This window comes from Hyperolius riggenbachi, chromosome 5, assembly GCF_040937935.1.
Source record: "Hyperolius riggenbachi isolate aHypRig1 chromosome 5, aHypRig1.pri, whole genome shotgun sequence".
Classification (NCBI taxonomy): domain Eukaryota; kingdom Metazoa; phylum Chordata; class Amphibia; order Anura; family Hyperoliidae; genus Hyperolius; species Hyperolius riggenbachi.
Genome location: NC_090650.1, coordinates 48,980,844 through 49,003,588, shown reverse-complemented (window position 1 = coordinate 49,003,588; position 22,745 = coordinate 48,980,844). Strand labels below are relative to the sequence as shown.

Genomic DNA, 22,745 nt, shown 5'->3' with positions numbered 1-22,745 from the left:
CGGCTGGAAAAAAATTCTGGGGAGAACACTGCAGCCGTATTCATCAAGCTTTCGTTCTGCAGCTTTTGTGAATCTCATTGATGCTTAGGTTTTATTCCCATGATGCTGTATATTTACATTAGCAATTTAGAATTTAAAGGAGGTATATAAAAAAGAGCTGCTTAAACTAAATGCAGATGAGCAGCCATTAGCTGGATAGTAAATACTTCATTTACATTGGAAGTTTCCTCTGTGATCTACTGTCTTTCATGTCCTGCAGAGTCAGCGAAGGCAGCGGCAGCGGCGAGCAGAAAACGCAGAGTCTGCTTGTGCCAGCTCGCCTGCGGATCTTCTCACTTAACAATCGATACAGAGAGTGTGGGTGGCATAACAGTGAGAGTAGAATTCAGCCCATCCAACCTCATGTCTTCCCTCGCTGTCCCCAAGAAAAGAATGACACACATACCAGAGCTGCACTACAGCAATGCTCAGTCTCAGGACAGCTATTTAGGAGCTCAGTAGCCCTCATCTTCTGCCTAGGCCTAAAATGTATCTCCAGCCATAGACACTCTAGCTTCAATATGGTTGAGATTAAAGTAAACTTGAACCAAGTCAAATTTAAAGGGAACCTGAGGTGACAGTTATATGGAGGCTGCCATATTTACTTCCTTTTAAAGAGACCCTGTACTGAAAAAAATGTCCCCTGGGGGGTACTTACCTTAGGGTCCCAATGAGGCTCCCCCCCCCATCCCTGTAGCTGCAGGCAATCCAGCGCTGGCTCCCCCAAAGTCTCCTGCAATCCTGGCTCGACAAGCCTGACAAGCTACATTTATTTACCTTCCCTGGCTACAGCGGGGGCGCTGTTGCCGCTCTCAGCACAGAAATAGACGAAAATAGCCGATCTCTGTCGGGTCCGCTCTACTACGCAGGTGCAAGAGACTTGCATCTGCGCAGTAGTGCAGCCGGCATCGATCGGCTATTTCCGCCTATTTCCGAGCAGAGAGCTGATACTGCGCCTGCGCTGGAGCCGGGAAGGTAAATATTTACATCCTCGCTGTTCGTAGGGGCACAGCGAGACCGCTGTGGGACACAGGAGGACGGGGGAAGCCTCAACTGGATCTGGAGGCTTCCCCACCCTAGGTGAGTACCCCCCTGGGGAACTTTTTCTCGTTAAAGGTTTTCTTTAAACAATACCAGTTGCCTGGCAGTCCTCCTGATCCTGTGCCTCTAATACTTTTAGCCATAAACCCTAAACAAGCATGCAGCAGATCAGGTACTCTGACTCAGCTTACTAAGGTTTTATTGGATTAGCCATATCCTGGTTCCAGGGTTTTGACTCAGACACTACTTATGCCAGACGCTCAACAGGGTGTCCAGGCAACTGGCATACTTTACAAGGAAATAAATATGGAAATAAATATAGAAGCCTCCATATCCCTCTCACGTCGGGTTCCCTTTTAAAAAAAAACACCTGCAAATGAATAGTACATACTTACCTCGCCGTCAGTTCCTTTCAGACGCTCACATTTTCTTCTTATAACGATTCCTTCCAACTGAAATATATCAGTTGCTGTCGGTTATAACTGAAAGGACAATCGATGTGCAAGGTAATGTCCATGTTTCCCTATGGCTCAAGTGGGCGACATTACAGCTTAATACAATATTCAAGTGTGTCTGCTGCGCTCACCAGACTCCGTGACTCACAGTTTTAAATCAAAAGTCCACAGCACTGTATATATCTTACAAAAGTCCTCAAAATTTCATTCAGAAAGTTCCATCCACCATTAGAATTGCCACTGCGGCTCACTGAGGGAATACAGTTGAATCCATCAATCCTAGAAAAATACAAAAATTCTCCACATAGGGTGATACCGTTCAGATCATCAGTAATAGGCAGCACACCACCCAGAAGTGCTCTAGTGAATTGTGAGGGTTGGTGCCATTAATTTATAGATTTATAGAATGTGTAAACCGTGCTCTCATTCCATGCCGTGAGGGTCCCACTCCCTACACCACAATATGCTCACCAGATGGAGCCCACCTCTGTAAACAGGTGGAAACTGCGCTCAGTAATGCCTTGTGGACACAAACTTTCTTACTCCGGTTCATAAAATGTAACCTCTCCTGAGGTATTTTATTCCATTGAATCTCAAATAAAACAAATAAAAGAGAACATAGCGTAAAACTGTATATGCTTGCCTCTGGGCGCACATAGAACTGCACTTACGCGTCCAGGACAAGTTCATGCATCTCACAAATCGCTCTGACCAATGCCCATCCGCTGAACCGTAGAAGGATATCCCACTCCGCGGCGTCCCGCTATATTCCTTCCTCCAGCCGGGTGGTCGCTTGTAGATCCGCGCTAGTAACGGTGACCGGCCGGTCCACTCGCTTCCGGGTGCGCGCGTGACGTCAGACGTTAAGCTCCGCCCTACGCGTTTCGTCCTCACGCCGGACTCATCAGGGGCTCCGCCTTCCAACGCCCGCCGTCATATTAAGTAGTGTACGTCGGCTGCTAATAGGCTAATTCTCCGAGCAGCAGGATGGACATCGTTTACATTGCTTCAATAAAATAATCATACAATAAAAATAAAGAACTAATAATTACCACACATAAAACCCTATCCATTACTGAATTTAAAATTATGCGCATTACTTCTCAGGATACGATTTCCTATTATATACTCTATGCGGGTCACTGCCCCCTGGTGATGTAACTATATAACTCTTTCTTAAGAACTCCTAATCTTGATATAAAGTGTCATAGTGCACACCATCTAGTGTTCAAAATTCATAATGCATGTTTGTATTTTTCTTACAAAGCTATCTTCAATATCAATCGCCTTAAAAGTGTAATTAGTAACAAAAGTGCTTGTAAAGTGCTAAATAAGTATCAATTACTTGTGCAAATTCTACTAAAGTGCAATAAATATGTATACCTGATATTATCAGGTATTTATTAAAGTGATCATGTTGTTAAAAAATCAAAATCAAAACAGTGTTAAAGTGCCTAATGCTGTGCAATTGATATATTGGGATGTCTGCTGAGTGTGCTACTCCAATACCCATATTGAGGGATGTTCAATCTTATTCAATCATTACTAATATGGCAGTTTAAATCGAATTCAATGTTGAGACCATCCGGGTTCAGGGTTTTTAAATTAAATATCCACTTTCCTTCTGCCTTTGAAATTTCTTTCGTAAGGTTAGACCCTCTCCATTTCTTTATGTATTTCTCCAGGGCCATAAACTTCAGGCCTGCTGGATCTTTGTTATGATGGGTTCTAAAGTGATTGGATACACTGTGACTCTCCAGTCCCTTTTTGATGTTGTTTACGTGTTCCCGGATGCGTTTAAATAATTCCCGTGTGGTTCGTCCTATATACTCCAATCCACAGGGGCACCATAATATGTATACTACCCCTTTGCTTCTACAGGTTATGCATTGCTGAATTTTGAAAATCCTGCCCGTGTTTCTGGATACAATATGATCCCCCCGTGTGCCCCCTGCTTCCCTACACCCCTTGCACTTTCGGCAAGGGAAGAACCCTCTTTGTCCCAACAAATCCAAACCTGATGGCTTTGATGGTTCAATGCAGCTGGATACCAGAGTGGACTTCAATGTTGGTGCTTTTCTATAGACAAACTTGGGTTTATTCGGCAAATAACTCTTTAACACTCCATCTGTCATAATGATATTCCAGTTTTTTCTGACTATTCTTTCTAAATCCCTATATTGTTAGTTATAATCCAAAACAATGGAGTACTCGTGAGTGTTTGTGACCCCCTTATGTTTATTCACCAACAATTCCTGTCGGGGTATATTTCCCACCTTTAACCTCTCTGTCTTCAGAGTGTCTTCTTGATATCCCTTCTCCAGGAACCTATTCATGAGGGTTTCACTCTGCTGTAGATAGTCACTTATATGGGTGCAGTTACGCCTAATTCTGACGAACTGTCCCCTAGGGATATTTCTGAGCCAATTATTGTGGTGACAGCTTCCCATAGGGATAAACCCATTTCTATCCGTGCTCTTGAAAAATGTTCTGGTAATCAGCCCATCTTTACCCCTACTGATTTGGAGATCCAGGAATTCAGCCTGTTCCAGGCTACTGTTAAACGTTATATTAATTTCTGGCCATAGATGATTAAGGGCCTGACAGAATTGCTCAAGTGAAGCTTCTGATCCCCTCCACACAAAGAACAGGTCATCGATAAATCTTGACCAGGTTACTACATTTCCATATAATTCCATTTCCTGTACTTGCTTCTCCCATTCCCCCATATAAAGATTTGCTACACTGGGTGCAAACTTGGCCCCCATCGCGCAGCCAGTCCGCTGCACATAAAAGGCATCATCATACCAAAAATAGTTATGATAGAGGGAATACTCCAGTAACTGAGTGACAAAGTTTACTTGTGCTTCTTTTAGGGATCCATCCCGATTTAAAGTCTCTCTGACAATCTGCAAGCTCTTATCATGGGGAATAACCGTGTATAGTGATGATACATCCCCTGTTACCAGGATGTCCCCCTCCTGAATTTTCAACCCTTCCAGACGCTGCAGCATGTGCTTGGTGTCTTTAAGAAGGTTGGGAACCTCGGCCACTCTTGGCTGGAGGAATATATCTATGTACTCCCCCACCCTTTGTGTGAGGGACCCCATCCCACTAACTATGGGCCTACCCGGTGGATGTTCCACACTTTTGTGTATTTTGGGAATACAGTAAATCACTGGGATTCTTGGGGTGGTGGGCAGCAAATATTTAAATTCTTCTGTTGTGATGATGTTATCCCTTTCTCCCCTCAGAAGAATATTCTTTAGTATTTCTTTATAGTTGTTAGTGGGGTCTCCTCTTAATCTTTTGTATGTAGTTCTATCTTGTACAATACGTGTCATTTCAGTGGTATATTGTGCCTTCGCCATCACCACCAACCCCCCGCCCTTATCTGCTGGCTTCAGAATCAGATCTTTATTATCCACCAGAGTCCTCACTTGATCCTTTAGTTGTTGGTAGCCCAACGTTTAACAGTAGCCTGGAACAGGCTGAATTCCTGGATCTCCAAATCAGTAGGGGTAAAGATGGGCTGATTACCAGAACATTTTTCAAGAGCACGGATAGAAATGGGTTTATCCCTATGGGAAGCTGTCACCACAATAATTGGCTCAGAAATATCCCTAGGGGACAGTTCGTCAGAATTAGGCGTAACTGCACCCATATAAGTGACTATCTACAGCAGAGTGAAACCCTCATGAATAGGTTCCTGGAGAAGGGATATCAAGAAGACACTCTGAAGACAGAGAGGTTAAAGGTGGGAAATATACCCCGACAGGAATTGTTGGTGAATAAACATAAGGGGGTCACAAACACTCACGAGTACTCCATTGTTTTGGATTATAACCAACAATATAGGGATTTAGAAAGAATAGTCAGAAAAAACTGGAATATCATTATGACAGATGGAGTGTTAAAGAGTTATTTGCCGAATAAACCCAAGTTTGTCTATAGAAAAGCACCAACATTGAAGTCCACTCTGGTATCCAGCTGCATTGAACCATCAAAGCCATCAGGTTTGGATTTGTTGGGACAAAGAGGGTTCTTCCCTTGCCGAAAGTGCAAGGGGTGTAGGGAAGCAGGGGGCACACGGGGGGATCATATTGTATCCAGGAACACGGGCAGGATTTTCAAAATTCAGCAATGCATAACCTGTAGAAGCAAAGGGGTAGTATACATATTATGGTGCCCCTGTGGATTGGAGTATATAGGACGAACCACACGGGAATTATTTAAACGCATCCGGGAACACGTAAACAACATCAAAAAGGGACTGGAGAGTCACAGTGTATCCAATCACTTTAGAACCCATCATAACAAAGATCCAGCAGGCCTGAAGTTTATGGCCCTGGAGAAATACATAAAGAAATGGAGAGGGTCTAACCTTACGAAAGAAATTTCAAAGGCAGAAGGAAAGTGGATATTTAATTTAAAAACCCTGAACCCGGATGGTCTCAACATTGAATTCGATTTAAACTGCCATATTAGTAATGATTGAATAAGATTGAACATCCCTCAATATGGGTATTGGAGTAGCACACTCAGCAGACATCCCAATATATCAATTGCACAGCATTAGGCACTTTAACACTGTTTTGATTTTGATTTTTTAACAACATGATCACTTTAATAAATACCTGATAATATCAGGTATACATATTTATTGCACTTTAGTAGAATTTGCACAAGTAATTGATACTTATTTAGCACTTTACAAGCACTTTTGTTACTAATTACACTTTTAAGGCGATTGATATTGAAGATAGCTTTGTAAGAAAAATACAAACATGCATTATGAATTTTGAACACTAGATGGTGTGCACTATGACACTTTATATCAAGATTAGGAGTTCTTAAGAAAGAGTTATATAGTTACATCACCAGGGGGCAGTGACCCGCATAGAGTATATAATAGGAAATCGTATCCTGAGAAGTAATGCGCATAATTTTAAATTCAGTAATGGATAGGGTTTTATGTGTGGTAATTATTAGTTCTTTATTTTTATTGTATGATTATTTTATTGAAGCAATGTAAACGATGTCCATCCTGCTGCTCGGAGAATTAGCCTATTAGCAGCCGACGTACACTACTTAATATGACGGCGGGCGTTGGAAGGCGGAGCCCCTGATGAGTCCGGCGTGAGGACGAAACGCGTAGGGCGGAGCTTAACGTCTGACGTCACGCGCGCACCCGGAAGCGAGTGGACCGGCCGGTCACCGTTACTAGCGCGGATCTACAAGCGACCACCCGGCTGGAGGAAGGAATATAGCGGGACGCCGCGGAGTGGGATATCCTTCTACGGTTCAGCGGATGGGCATTGGTCAGAGCGATTTGTGAGATGCATGAACTTGTCCTGGACGCGTAAGTGCAGTTCTATGTGCGCCCAGAGGCAAGCATATACAGTTTTACGCTATGTTCTCTTTTATTTGTTTTATTTGAGATTCAATGGAATAAAATACCTCAGGAGAGGTTACATTTTATGAACCGGAGTAAGAAAGTTTGTGTCCACAAGGCATTACTGAGCGCAGTTTCCACCTGTTTACAGAGGTGGGCTCCATCTGGTGAGCATATTGTGGTGTAGGGAGTGGGACCCTCACGGCATGGAATGAGAGCACGGTTTACACAGAGTGACACTACTGGGGAGCATACAATTTTGTGGACAGTATTACCCTATGTCGAGTTTTGTTTTTATTACAGGATCATTACTATTTACACATGGATATGAGCATTGCTTAAGGCCCACCATTAATTGAGGTGGTCCGAATCTGGTGAGCATATTAGGAGAAGGGGTGTGGGTCTATAAATTAATGGCACCAACCCTCACAATTCACTAGAGCACTTCTGGGTGGTGTGCTGCCTATTACTGATGATCTGAACGGTATCACCCTATGTGGAGAATTTTTGTATTTTTCTAGGATTGATGGATTCAACTGTATTCCCTCAGTGAGCTGCAGTGGCAATTCTAATGGTGGATGGAACTTTCTGAATGAAATTTTGAGGACTTTTGTAAGATATATACAGTGCTGTGGACTTTTGATTTAAAACTGTGAGTCACGGAGTCTGGTGAGCGCAGCAGACACACTTGAATATTGTATTTATAAATTTGGAAATTACTGCAGCGATCCCAGAGTCTGGAGGTAGAATATTATAATTGACCTGTGTGGACTGTGGCGCATGAATTAAGTATTATTACAGCTTAATAGTGTGCTGATCAGGAAGCTGTTATGGGGTACTGGCCATTTTCAAAATGATGTACAGATGGTCTCCCCCACCAAACTACAGCTTCCACTGCAGTTGAAAAAGCAGGTGACATACACCCTCTCTCCTCCTCCCCTCTCTGGATTGACTTTGCTTTTGAAAGTGAAGAAAACACTGAGAATCCCCCATGAGGAGATGGACTAGCCCAAAACCTGACAGATTTTCACTAATGACAGTGTCATTGAAAAAAAATGTCATTTATAGTGCATTTTATTCTGGGATAAATGTATGATTATTTTTAACTTACAATTTTTTCGCCATGGTTGTCCTATAAAGAGGAGCTGTCAGCCATACTATCTCAGTTAAAAAACACATATATAAGTAGATAAATACTTGCTCTACTTACATAAGATATGTATAGCACTGTCCACATTTTGATTTCAGTGATTTTTCTACAGTAAAAAAAGAGAAAATCCTTCTTAGCATTTCTCATGTTAACTGTGGCTATTTTGAAGCCAATCCTGATGTCGTTTCCTCCCTTACTCTCCTCTGCCTGATTGTGTATGCATTTCCTGCCCTCCCCTATAGAAAGTGCATTGTCTCAACAGCAGAAATACTGGCCAATCAGAGAGGAACAGAGGTGGGAGAAGAAAAAAGAGGGAAAGAGGCTTCAGCCAATCAGGCTGCATTAGTTAAGTCTGAGGGCCCGTTTCCACTTATGCGGAAACCACCGCGATTCCGCAGAGTTTCCCCGCAGGCAAATAGCGCGGGGAAACTGTGCCATAGGGGACTATGGTGCCGCCAGCCAAATCGCTTGCAGTAGCGATTCGGCCGGAACCCCCCGCAAAATTCACTCGGGAGGCAGCGAATCCCATAGCCGTGCTGATGGGATTCGCCTGCCATCCCGCACACCCGTTCAGTGCCCCTGAACGGGTGTGCGGGATGGCAGGCGAATCCCTCAGGGGCACAAGTGGAAACGTGCCCTGAGGGGAAAGTAGAGAAGCAACAAAGGACAACCCAGCATGCCCTGCAGCTTCCTTTGTGCGTGCCAAATTCTGTGTGTACCAAATAAGAGTCAGGTAAACTGGAGAATGATCATTTATCAACAAGAAAAGTAATAGTGATTTTATCTTTTGGATTTTAACTGGTTAGCGTCCCTATTACTTGTTTACCAGATAAAAATAAAGAATTGATTTTTTTTCATTTTAAGCCCGATAGTTTCACTTTAATACTTTCTCTTTGGCTTTCAACTCAACAGCATTTAGCGAGAAGGGAAAAAATCCATTCTGGATGAACTATTAATCGTTTAATCACTACAGTTAATTACAGCAGATAACACGAAAACCTGTACAGGCATGAGAACAAAGCAAACAATAAACACTATTTACAGAGTGAAGGATTTTTGCTGTCCTACCTTACAATCAAACCAGCGGAGTTACATTTTAAAGTCTTCAGGAGAAATAAGGTCAAAGTCATAATTCTAGATGAGGTTTTTTCCAGTTTTCCTCATCTATTTCCCTCCTCCAGGTCTCAATCAAAGCAGAGGCTGCAGCTCGGTACAACCCAATCTGACAGACAGGATTCTCACTAATACATCCGAACGGTGATTTACAGTCCAGAAGGGCCCAATTATATTTCTCATCCCATCGCGGGCTGAGTAAATAGCATTAGCTCCAGCATTCTGATTCCATTATTATTTTTAAACCATTAAAAGGAAAGACGTGGAAGGGACAACAAAATATGTCATTATTTCTCTGCTCATCATTCCTACTGCTTGGCACGCAAGCAAGGAAATCTTAAAGGGAAACTAAACAGAGAAGGATATGGATTTTTTTCTTTTTAAAATAATAAGTTGCCTGACTCTCCTGCTGATCCTGTGTCTCTAATAATACTTTTAGCCACAGCCCCTCAACAAGCATGCAGATCAGGCAGTAGGAGAACAGAGGTGCCAGCAGGATAAAAGTAGATAAAACCTCTAAAAGTTGCTTGGAGGAAGTGGTGGACTTACCTCCAGAAAGCAGACATGAAAGACTGTCTGAATTATTATAAATACATTTATTATATAGTACCCCAGGGATGCAACGCGTTTCGGAGGCACAGCCCGCTTCATCAGGCAATAATAGCAAGTATAGCGCCTCTGTAATTTTACAGAGTAATTCATAAAGTAATCATACCCTGGCAGTATGATTACTTTAGGATTTTAGGGTCTAAAAGCGGTAAAATCTTTTCACAGTCTTTTAGACCCTAAAACCAGGAAAAAACATACCGTAGAGATATCTGCGGCAGCCCAGCACATTACTCATCTTCCATGGATCCAGCGCAACAATTCTCCCTCCATCCACTGGGTGGTGCTGCCCCCTATAGTGAGATCGCTAGTTGTCGTTGTGATGACAGACTGCGATCTCACCAGAGGGATCCAGAGCCTCGGAGGACCCAAAAAAGAATGGCTGCCGATATCTGGATCCCAGCGGTGGTGAGTCACAAAGCCTGCCGTGCGCAGTGCTCTGCATTCACCTTCCAGCAGCTACCTCGAGTCAGGTTCGGGGTTACCGCTCTGAGTTGTGGATTTCCGACCCGAGCCTGACGTGGTGCTACCATTAAGGAGGTTAAAGAGAACCAGAGACGAAGCACCCTCATGTATTTTATTACATTTATCAGTGGGAACATGACAGTAAACACCTACCCTGCTTTTAGTTTTATTCTTCTCAGTCTAATCTATCTGTTATCAACTGTGATAAGAATCCACCGACTATTCAGTGGAGGTTTGATCTGGAATCATTATAGCTGAGTCACTCTTCTGTGGAGTCTTTTCAAGCCCAAGCCTGCCACCTCTTGGATCAGATTTCCTTACTCAGAGCTGTTGACATGGGAGGGGCTGCTGCTGCCGAGAAAGAAGCTCTGAAACAGTGTATCTGTGTGCAGTGTGCAGCCTGTCATTATCTACTGTATGCAGTTTCATTTCTATGAGAGACACTTCCTACAGGCAGCCACACAGCATACCAGAATAATAGTTGATAGCAGACAGATGAAAGGCTGCAGCAGCCCTGCTTGTCTATAGTCTCATAGAGGATAGACAGCACATCCAGAACAACTTATAACCCGGAAGCAGAACAGGTATGAGCCGGCGGCCATATTGGATATTTCCTGGAGCAATAATGGATAAAAAAACACTCAAAAAGGCACACCAGAGTGGCGAAAATATCAGGTAGAGCATTTATCCTTTACAAGCTATCAACTGATATGTTTATTTTGTGTGAATCGTTCATCTCTGGTTCCCTTTAAATAACAGGACATAACACAGTGGCAGGCCAGTGAAACCTCCCTCATAGATCAGTTCCAGAGTTGAGATTCAGGTCATTAATGACTAGTTATCTTTTAGGTTTATATAAAAGTGATGCGATTCCCTTTAGTTGGTTATTTAATAATAACAACACTCATTGTATGTGGTAATTGGATGATACAGCTTCGTCGGGCCCCTCTTTGCTTTGCCTGCACACATTACCTGTAGCCTGATGGAATGGATGAGAGGAGAGATTGCACTGGGGATGTCACACTGACAGCTCCCTCCTTGTTTATAATTGTGTTTGGCTGGGCAGATGAGCGGAGCTCTCTCCTCTCTACACATCGCTGTCCGTGTAGCTGCTGTCATCACTTCCAACACTGATCATTATGCATGTTCTATCACCTAATAATGATTTAATTATTGAACCCAGCAGTGATTTACACAGTCCCTTTTATGTTTAATGCAGCATGCCGCTTGTTCGGGGGAGAATATTCGCCGCTTGTTACAGAGTGCACTTAAAGGAGCACTTAGATCAAGAAATAAATTATCATAAAGGGAAATTTCACTTTTCCTGAGGTTAAAAAAAAGAAACCGCTCCCTCCAAATTAGGATTTATCATACGCCATTTCAGATTGTTAGATGCATAAGAGTCTGAAGCAGACGTATAAAATGAAAAGATGCACTTACCTAGGGCTTCCTCCAGCTCCCCATAGGCCGCAAGGTTCCTTGGCGTCCTCTGGGTCCCCTCCATGGTCCCGCTAGCCTGGCGGCCCCATTAGTCTGACAACTTTAGGCGAAGTCATGTGCAACTGCGCATGCGCGGCCTTCTGCGCATGTGCAGTTCTCGAAAGCCTGAACTGCACATAAGCAAGAGGCTTACAGCAACATGCGCGTAAGCCAGGTCTGCAGGCGGGCCGCAGGTGCGCACGACTTTGCCTGAATTGGGCACTTTTTTCCCTTCAGGTTTTCTTTAACAACTTGAGGACCCACCCTTTACCCCCCCTTAAGGACCAGCGCTGTTTTAGGTGATCTGTGCTGGGTGGGCTCTGCAGCCCCCAGCACAGATCAAAGGGCACTCAGAGCGATCAGATCGCCCCCCTTTTTTCCCCACTAGGGGGATGATGTGCAGGGGGGGTCTGATTGCTCCTCCTGGCTGGCATTTTGCGGGGGGGGGGCACCTCCGCGGCGAAATCCTCCCCCTCCCTCTCCTACCTGCCACCCCCGGGAGATCTGGGCTGCACAGGACGCTATCCGTCCTGTGCAGCCAGTGACAGGACGTCCCCTGTCACATGGAGGCGATCCCCGGCCGCTGATTGGCCGGGGATCGCCGATCTGCCTTACGGCGCTGCTGCGCAGCAGCGCCGTACAAATGTAAACAAAGCGGATTATTTCCGCTTGTGTTTACATTTAGCCTGCGAGCCGCCATCGGCGGCCCGCAGGCTATTCACGGAGCCCCCCGCCGTGAATTGACAGGAAGCCTGATTAATTAGGCTGCAGCTGGCGACGCAATACTGCGTCGCTGGTCCTGCAGCTGCCACTTTGCCGACGCACGGTATAAGCGTGCGGTCGGCAAGTGGTTAAAGGGACTCCAAGCAGTAAATAAAATCAAAATTTGAACTTACCTGGAGCTTTCTCCAGCCCACTGTAGGTCGGGAGGTCCCTCGGCGTCCTGCTGGCTCTTCTCGCAGGCCCTGCTCAGAAATGGCTCCCGGAGGCTCCCGGCGACACTGGGACCGAGTGTCGGGCTCCTTCTTCCGCAAAGATGACTGGCCGCCTCGCGTCATCACGGTGGCCGGCATGACAGTACTGCGCATGTGCGGTTTAATCACTGTCACGCCGGGCGCCGTGATGACACGAATCGGCCGACTTGGTGACGACTAACGTCATCTTTGTGGAAGAAGGAGCCCGACACTCAGTCCCAGTGTCGCTGGCAGCCATTTCTGAGCAGGGCCTGCGAGAAGAGTCAGAAGGACACCGAGGGATCTCCCGACCTACGGTGGGCTGGATAAAGCCCCAGGTAAGTTCAGATTTTGATTTTATTTACTGCCCGGAGTCCCTTTAATAGCCCATTTTGTTAAAATTTATAAAAAATGCTACAGTTGTCCGGAGTTATGTGCCAGCTACACTTGTTGATGCTTCACTAAAAAAGCCTTCTATGGCGGCCTCAATAGCTGGACACAATGCTAGTTGCAAAGATCTTCTGTTATGGGAAGTCTAAATTCAAAACTGTGTGCAGTAAATAACGGCCTAAAACAAATAGTGGGCATAAATTGACTTAAACCAAGAAATGAAAACTGAGAAATGGTTGCAGCCTTCTGTGCCAGCCATGATATAACAGCATATTCCCCCATAAGCATCGTCATAACATCTCCCGGGGATCTTCATACTATATAACAGAATTAGAGCATAGTCCTTCAGTAGGATGTTTAGAAGATCCCTCACTAATGTCAGAAATATGAGTGGAACAGATGTAAGTAATAAGCCTTCTTTGATGCTATTCTTATTTTGTCTGAAGATTGTGGCAACAAATGGGAATTTTCTGAAACAAGAGAGAAGTTTTGATATACTAGCTGCCAGGATCTCTCCTGTAGCATGTTCTGTTGCTTGCAGTGGAACTGCAACCGGGCAGTTCTGACTTATCTGCTTGCATTTAGTTGCGCATTCGCAATAAGTCTCATTGTCATTTGCAATCACTCTGCAGTTTAGAGCAGCTCAGGCTGCTGTCATAATTCCTTCTATTGCTTGCTGCAGTTGAACTGCAGCCAGATAGCCCTGGATATCCTACATGCATATTGTTGCATATTATTGCATGTATTTGCTATGAGAGTCCTTTTTCAGTCAGCTGGCAGCTTGTGGTCAAGCTAGCTCAGGATTGAGTGATTACCATTCAGTTGTGTGGGAAGTTACATGCCTGCATCCATTGGCTGATGTCCACATAAAAGTCTGCCTCCCATTTCAGACTCCGCCCGACATAGCGTACAGCTCCCTGAGTTGTTGCTGGGTCCATGCTGTGAAAGTATTGTGTATTGCCTTGCTTTGTATTTCCATGCCTGCTAGATGTTTGCTGCACCCGCGGGGGTAAGTGAAGTCCACTATCCTCCTTATTGGAAACTTCCTTCACCACGCTGGTGACTGGTAGTTATCCTTCTTGCCTTGTTCCTGAGGACGTAACTAAAGCAGCGGTTGCCATTAGTTACCCTCCTACCTGTTTGTCTTGTCTATGTCAGTGTGAATGTTTGCCATTGCTGTGGCAGGGACTAGATTGACAAAGCATTCCATCTGTCTGACTGTTGTTTGTCTTGTTACTCAGCCTGAGGATTAGTGTGGCGTCGCACTAAGCAGCCATTGTATATTAATGCGACTTTCATTACTCAATTAATGCATTTCAATGCGACTGCCAGACTGACTTAGATACGACCTTAGCTTTACTGACCATTCTCTCGCCTAGTCCTTTGTACCGCAGCAATCTGATCTAACGTGTATGACCTTAGCCTGTTACCGACTCTGATTCTGTCTAGTCCACTGTACCACTGCCATCTGATCTTTCGTGTATGACCCAAGCCTGTTACCGACTACATTTGTTGTGTATTGTATCACATAGCACTTAGCATGATAGGCGGCCCAGAGCTGCAGTTGCATTACTCCTGTAGCCACCTGTGTAGCCTCTTCCATTTCCCAGCTAAATAGTCTTGAGCATACCACCCAAACATTACACTAGCAAGTTACAAGCAAGACTATGTTTGGCAAACACTTTCAGAAGACAGTATCAAATCACTCTGGAATAAAGTATATCTGCAAATAGAAAGGTGATAAGGAGTAATGTTAACCTTCTGCCGCCCGCGTCACGCCAGTAGGCGTGGCCGCGGCGGCAGCCCCAGGACCGCCTAACGCCAATTGGCGTAAAGTCCTGGGGCTCTGTATTGCATGAGATCGCGCGCATGGTGCGCGCGCATCTCATGCTCGGAGGGCGGAGTTCCGCCCCGCCTTCAGTCTCCGAGCGGCTATTGCCGCTCGGGAGACTGTTAGACGGCGATCACGCCGTCTATTTACTAGGTGCAGCGCTGCGATGAGCAGCAGCGCTGCACTGGGGACAGCCGTGTGACACGGCTGTCCCCATGGGGGACAAGAGAGCGATCGGCTCTCATAGGCAGAAGCCTATGACAGCCGATCGCCGTAATTGGCCGGCTGTGGGGTGGGAGGGAGGGAGGGAGGGAAGGGGTTTAAAGCAACAGTTTGTTTTTTTAAAAAAAAGCAGCAACACAAATATTGATTAAAAAAAAATAAACATGGGGGGAGCGATCAGACCCCACCAACAGAGAGCTCTGTTGGTGGGGAGAAAAGGGGGGGGGGATCACTTGTGTGCTATGTTGTGCGGCCCTGCAGCTTGGCCTTAAAGCTGCAGTGGCCAATTTAGCTAAAAATTGCCTGGTCACTAGGGGGGTTTAGCCCTGCAGTCCTCAAGTGGTTAAGGGACATGGTATCCCCATAAATGTACAACAAACTTGAATATCAATTCTCACATAAGGGAAAGCCTAATAATACATTCACTGTAAACTCAAAGGTTTGACAGGACTGCACACGCTTTCCAACATTATTTTCTCTAGCGTTAAATTATCTCACATAAAGAGTGGTTATAGGAAGGTTTGCAGCTGTGGGCTCGATTTAGACTTTGCAGATTACATTATTGCTAATACTGGAGGAAGAAGTAACTTTCATTGGATTCAATTGCAAGCAAAGGTGCTACAGTCTGTATCTCCAAAAAAACAAAGCTTCTACTCTGTAAAGCACACCTGAAGTGTTCCAAAACTTGAAATTTAAAAACATGGTGGGCTAGTGTACCTACCTATCCTTCTGCTCTTTGTCTTCAAGGTCCCTCCCATTCAAAGAACTTTTCTCCCCACAGCCACCCATTTGTTCACCAGACATTGAACAAAGTGATTTTGAACAAGGAATGGGCGAGTTCTGAGCTGCAAATGGCCTGTGAAAGAAAGCTCTTGTGTGCATCGTCATTTGTGTACACATGCTTTCTTTTACTGTGCATGTGTGGTTCCGAACTAGTGTATATTCCGTTCAAAAGTGCTCATGCACTGCCCGATGAACATCCTGGAGTACATTCAACAGGGTTGTGGAGTCGGAGTAATTTTGGGTACCTGGAGTCAGAGTTGGAGTCGGTGGTTCCATAAACTGAGGAATAATATTTGTACCCACTCTATATCCCTGCGAGGGCTGTGTAGTTGGAGTCAGGGTCGAGGAGTCAGAGCAATTTTGAGTCAGTGGTTTCATAAACTGAGGAGTTGGATGATATTTGTACCAACTCCACAGGCCTGATGTTCAACAGCTGTGGAAGATGTTGGCATGTATAAATACAAAAAAATAATAACAATGGGCAGCCTGATTTGACCATTTCTTGACATACACCACCATAAATTCACAGAAAGAATGCATGTCCTGCCCTCTATACACTCCTGCACATGCGCTGGGGAAGTTTAATTGTATGATGTCATCAGATTGACCACACACAGATGAACTGTTCACAATCTCAATAAATTACTACTTAAATACAGTACTCCATACTGCTAGATTTGGTAACCAGCGAATGATTTGTACAGTTGTTCATTAGCTATCATTAGAAATTACATACGCATGCCGATGACTGCGGCTCTCACAAGACATTGGTATGCCCTTCTTAACCCCATGAACCTCCAACCTCACTAAGCTAAACAAAACCAATGATCATTTTTTTGTATTTTATCCACTCTCCCTTAGCCTGGACCTTGGTGTCTCCCTTTCTGCAGGTGACACTGAGAGCACCTACCTCACCCCACTAGTGATGCCACTGGGTGGATGTGAGTGCGTCCAAGATGTACATACTAGCCAAAGGAAAAGGACATTGCCTTTGCCATGTCCTGGCCTACCACTCTTGCAATGCTTCCGTCTTTCGCGCTTCCAGTTGGTTCTATTGGATGACTGACTGTTGACTCCTGTGAAATAATTTAGTTCAAGAGACTCTGTAACACAAAAACACCACCAGGGGATACTTACCTCGGGAGGGGGAAGCCTCTGGAACCTAATGAGGTTTCCCTCATCTTCCTAAGCCTCGGGGATCCAGCGCCGTCTCCCCTGAAAATACAGCCCACAAGGATGTCGGCAGTGGCGCAATAGCGGCTGCAATATTTACCTACTGCGATCCTGCAGAGAAGCAGTATCAGCTTTCCGATCGGGCTCAGGAAGAAATAGCCAAGCCCCATCAGGTCCACTCTACTGCGCAAGCACGAGTCCCCTGCGCAGAAGAGCGGACCTAATCAGGCTCCGCTTATTCCGCCTGAGGCCCGGTCGGAAAGCCACTGCTGGGCTTGTGCAGAATCACGGGAGGTAAATATTGACTTGCTGGTGTTCGGAGGCTGCCAGCGCTGGATCCCGGAGGTTGAAGAGGATGGGAAAAGCCACATTAGGATCCAGAGGGTACCTTCTCCTGAGGTAAGTATCCCCAGGGGATGTTTTGGTTACAGATTTTCTTTAAATGTCTAGTTTCAACACAGGTAGCAAGGTGGTAGAACATCCTGCAGTTACGTAGCATTCTGGGAAGTCGAATGATACTTGCCCAAAGAACTATCCTCTAATGTCTACCTTGGAGATCAGAAGTATGTCTGCTGAGCAAAAATTTGATTATTGCAGAACACCATTTGTAACAAATCTCCATTGTTTTTAATGCAAACCTAAACAAAAGTCAGAATGAGCGAGAGACCATATCAGTTTCAGCATGGTGATAGAGTTTTCTACCCACTTGAGTCTCTGGAAAGACAGAAGGAAATTGAAGCTGAAATCTCAAGATAAGAGGTACCCCTGCCAGCCACGATCTGGACAGCAAAAGGCTCAGGGGATCACAAGACAAGGTAATCTCTCATAGACACACAATGCACTTTATAATTACAACTCCTGGATAGCAGTGAAGGCCCCTTGGGCAGGAGAAACATGCTACACGCCACTAACATAGAAAATACTGAATGTTGGGATAGAGTTTTTCTTTTCAAAAACTCAATTCATATAAACAAAGGTCTGTAAAGTGTACCCAAGGTGACATGTGACAGGATGAGATAGACATGTGTATGTAACATGCCAAGTTGCGCTCCAGCGTGCGGCTCACAAAGCGCACTGACGTCATCCGGACTGTACTGCGCAGGCGCAGAACTACTGCGCCTGTGCAGTACAGTCCGAATGACGTCAGTGTGACTCCGTAAGCCGCACGCTGGAGCTCAGTCAGACCTGGCGAGGTTGGCATCTGCACTGGAGGGGACCGGGAGCCATGGAATCTGCGGCGAGGGCACAGGACGGCTGCCAGGGGCTGGAGAAAGCCCCGGGTAAGTAGATTCTTTATTTTTATTCACCTCTGACTTTCTCTTTAATATGTAATGGGGCCCTAGGCAGGGCAGTAGATTTGGCTCCCCTTGTAGTCTTTTGGTAAGTGGAGAGGGGGCAGAGAAGGTGGGCCCCTTGACACCCAAGAGGCCCCAGGCACCTGCCTAGGTTGCCTGGTGGATGAATCAGATCTGGCCAAGTATTCAGATAATTAGGCTGTGTTCCTTTTCTTCTTTTTCTGCCATTTAGGTCTGCAAGTGACAGATTATTCCCAGTCGGGATCCATACAGCCAAAAAACTCTTTCCTGGCAGAGAACAGCTTGTGCAGGGGATGGATAAAAAAGGTCAATAATTCATATATTTTAGCTTCTAGGACACTGAAAGACTCAGTCATAGGAGTCAATACAACTTTAAACCTTCTTTTTAAGCTTTTAAAAAGAAGAGAAAACTCTGGGATATTAAAGGATACCTGAGCAGTGTTCTCCCAAGAAATTTTTTACAGCTGGGTAGCATATAAAAGTAGCCGGGTGGGGAGATATGACAGAATGCAGGGCCGGCGCTTCTAAGCTTACAGCAGAGGAGGAGATGAGCCGATGACAGCCGGGTGCTCACCAAAACTAGCCGGGTGGAGCACCCGGCTAAAAGGGCCTGGGGAGAACACTGCTGAGCTTAAATAAAATACTGCTCTTTTACTTACCTAGGGCTTCTTCCAGCCCCCGTAGGCCTCTATGTCCCTCACGGTCCTCACTCAGCCAAGTCGCACAGTACTGCGCATGCACCAGCCCAGCAGCGCACATCCTTGATCACACTGCGCATCTGGTTTAGCCTCGTCGCAACACATACGCAAAATGCTACCAGCCAATGGAGCACAATCAAGGATGCGCGCTGCTGGGTCAACGCATGCGCAGTACTGTGCGACTTGGCTGACCTAGCAGGCCAAACAGCTGAATGAGGAGGAAGACCGAGAGGACAGAGAGGGACATCCAAGCCTACGGGGGCTGGAAGAACACCAGGTAAGTAAAAGAGCAGTCTTTTATTTCAGCTCAGGTATACTTTAAAAAGTACTTGTCAAGAATAGAAAAATACATACAATTGTTTATCTCATCAGTTTATTTTCACCTCGGGTTTCCTTTAAGTAAATGCAACTCACTGCTGTTAGCTGATATCTGAATGCAATTTGTGAGCCGACACATTCATTCATAATATTGTCAGTTACGGGGATAAGATCAGAAGCAGAACAGTAATAATCTAAATCTATGAACAGAAAATGTTAAAGAAATTCAGCTTCCTGCATCTACATTTTGGCTTGGAATGTACTTACTGGTCAGTTTGAGGCTGCCTGTTCTCTGAAGTCCTGGAGAAACGTTGAAGAACTGGACCCGGTGTGTAGCCATTCCAGGGACCTAGAGCTCAGTGCTTGATGGGTATAAGCTTCTTGCAGGTTCACGTTCCGATCTTACTACCACGCTCAAGTATCCATCTATTTTTTTACATTCAAAACTTGGAAGGTGTGATAAAGTTTGATTGTAAGTCTTTGTTTTGCAGATCACACGTAATCTAAGGTTTTAAGTTAACTTTTTTGCTAGCTGGTGTTAACTCTGATGGTTTGTTCTGTAGGTTTTTGTTTTTTTTTTCTTTTTGACAACTTTGTGGTCAGTCCTGGTGTTTTTTTTTTGTTTGTTTTTTTACAGATTGAGGTAAGTTATGGTAGTAACAGTTTTGAGGTCAGTTCTGTTTGTAGAAGGCTCACAAGCAGACTGTTGTCAGTTTCTTCCCTGGTGATCTCCTTTCAGATTGTGGTCAGTAAGGACAATTGCAGTTATTAGAGTGGGGGTGATGTTTCCTCCTGTAGTTTTTGGTAGATAAATGTCTTAAGTGTGAGAGTGGTCCTTAGTGAGAGCAGGCTATGTTGAAGTAAGTCGAGAGGACTACTTGATACTGCCATGAGAAGGCCCAGATGAGCAAAACTCCAGTCTCAGCTTGTGAAACTTTTGTAGAGTGTGATGACTTCCTAATGAGAGTCATTAGTTCCTGGTTTGACATGACATCAGTATAGCCAGAGGTCAGCCCTGATAGAGCAGTCTTAAGTCCTTGGACTTTGAAATTTCTAAAGATTGAGCTCAGTCTCCGCTGACAGACCTCCTGTCTGAGATGCCTGAAGGTGAGGTAATTTTTTGAGTCTTCTAATCCTTGTAGATGAGATCTTTGCAGGCTGACACGAACTTACATTATTCCAGTCTTTACTCTGAATTCTAAAAATCCTCAGGGGAATCTAAGGTTAATCAATACAGTAAAGTACAGTCTCCAATGTCAGAAAACAAAACCTTTGCCAACAAATCTCCAATCCGTGGAGTAAGATCTCTCAAAGATGTACTTCTTAATTTCCAGCAATCTCTTTTGAGACAGATATCCTGATTTAGTCCTTGTTGATCAGAACCTTAGGTCTTAGTGAATGGGGTCTTTATGGGTTGGTTATCCTTGCTGTGTGAAAAACCTGCAGACTAATACAGTCCTTGCTGACCAGTCCCCTGGGTCTTTGCACCTAAACCCAGCCTGAAGTTAGATCCTTCAGAGCAGTAACTAGTTTTTCCCATATAAATTGCCAGCACTCTAAGTTGATTCGTTGCTGATGAGGACAACCTGCCCTGGTGCAAGAGCACCGTCTATTTTGAGGTCAACAGTGGTAAAATAACACACACACCAATATAAAAGCAATGAGTGAGTATATATTCTATATAATGATATATTCGGAGGAGTAGAACCCACCAGCCCTTAAATTGCTTGCAGACAAGCAGTCCCAACCATTTATAACCCTGGTTCCAGGCATCTAAACAATGTGGGAGTCTGTGGTTATCCCTTACCATGCAGTTGCCAGCCTGTATTGGGCACAGTTCAAGAAGCGTGCTTAGTGTTGTCTGTGGCAAGTCCCTACTGAAAAGTCAACCAGTCACTTCTGTAGAGTTCAGTTCTCCATCAACCCTCTAGGTCCTGGTAGGTGAGTTCTACCTAGACCAAGTTTTAGTTCCTGGGGGTAAAAAGCTAGACAGCACTCACAAGAAATGCCACTTCTTGTTGAATATACTCCTGTCTCCTAGTGGTTGATCTGTAGTTTACAGGTAATCCTGTTGAACCAGTCCCTTCCTGTAGAGTTTAGTCCATCAGTACCTGCAGCCTGAGAAGGTAGAGTCCTTGGTGAAGGAGAACTTGCCTGAGGTCAGGTGCTCGTCTGATCTCTCTGGAATGAGACAGTACATACAACGTAAACTCCTTGCTCATTGAATCCTACAGTCCCCAGTGGTTGGATTATAACAGGCAGACGGCAGTCAGAGCCCCCTGGTGCATCAGGCGATGAGTTCCAGGCACTGGAAGAGGCGAGGGCACCGGGTAACACCAGGTCTCCTCCACTCCAGCCGGAGGGTCGCCTTGGCTCTCCCAGCAGGGATGCTGGGCTGGCTCTCCGGGGCTCTTGCTGTTGGACTTCCAGTTGCATGTCAGCACTGCAGTAGCAGCCGCCGCTCTCCCGCCTCTCTCCGCTACCACGACTTTCAATTCACCTGGTTGGAGTGGCAGCGGCGGTGATCAGACCACGGGCATCCGACTGGCACACCCCCCACTGACTGATCAGCGCCCACTCACCACCACCACCCCTCGGCACAGGAACACCGATCAGCCCTCCAGACTGCAGTCATTACGTCATCTCTTCTTTGCCCACCGCCGGATCCCAGGGTGAAGGGTGGCAGAGGCATGCATGACAAACTGGAAGGGGGATGAATCAGGCTGTCTCCCTACAGCAGATAAACAATCATACTTTTATTACTTTTCCTGTCTTCAAAGAAAAAAAGAAAAAAAAAAGTTGTGAAATATGGTTGGTTGGTTTCAGCAGAGGATTAAAGGGAAATTGTGCTTTCCATTTTAAGCTGACACAAGCAGATCAGTGGTGCTCAAGTCCTTTAGTGATTTAATGTCATTAAAAAATGAGATTTCTCTTTTTGAGTATGCCGCCAGCTATTGCTAGTCATGTCGATGAATGATAGATTTGGCAAAGTGATTGATCTCTCCCAAATTGAAAATGTGCTGGGCGGTATTGATTGATACTGCCACCTTGTCTACTCTGTTGAGATTAGATTTCAGTCGACATGTAAAGGTACATCAAGCAATTCTGCAGCCAAACCACCATCTGATTCAATAATTATCGAATTGAATGGAAAGTTGGTGCTGCAACAAGCATGTCCGATCAACAATTCGACCGATTTTGGTATGAAATTGGTCAAATGTAATGATAAGACATGCTGGGAAATCTCATGCTGATGTGTTCTGTTAAATGCGCTGCAGTAATGGCATGCGGTATTGTAAGCGATAAACGCTGAGGAAA

General features: G+C 45.1%; 1 protein-coding gene across 1 annotated transcript in view; it reads right to left on the bottom strand.

The window, feature by feature from the left end:
- The window catches only part of KIAA1217 (KIAA1217 ortholog), a 798,974-nt gene extending 776,989 nt beyond the window's left edge, over positions 1-21,985 (bottom strand). Inside the window, exon 1 of the mRNA XM_068235624.1 lies at positions 19,695-21,985. Coding sequence (XP_068091725.1) covers positions 19,695-19,767 — 73 coding nt within the window. The 5' untranslated portion in view covers positions 19,768-21,985. The remainder of the gene's footprint in view (positions 1-19,694) is intronic.
- Between the last annotated feature and the right edge of the window lie 760 nt (positions 21,986-22,745).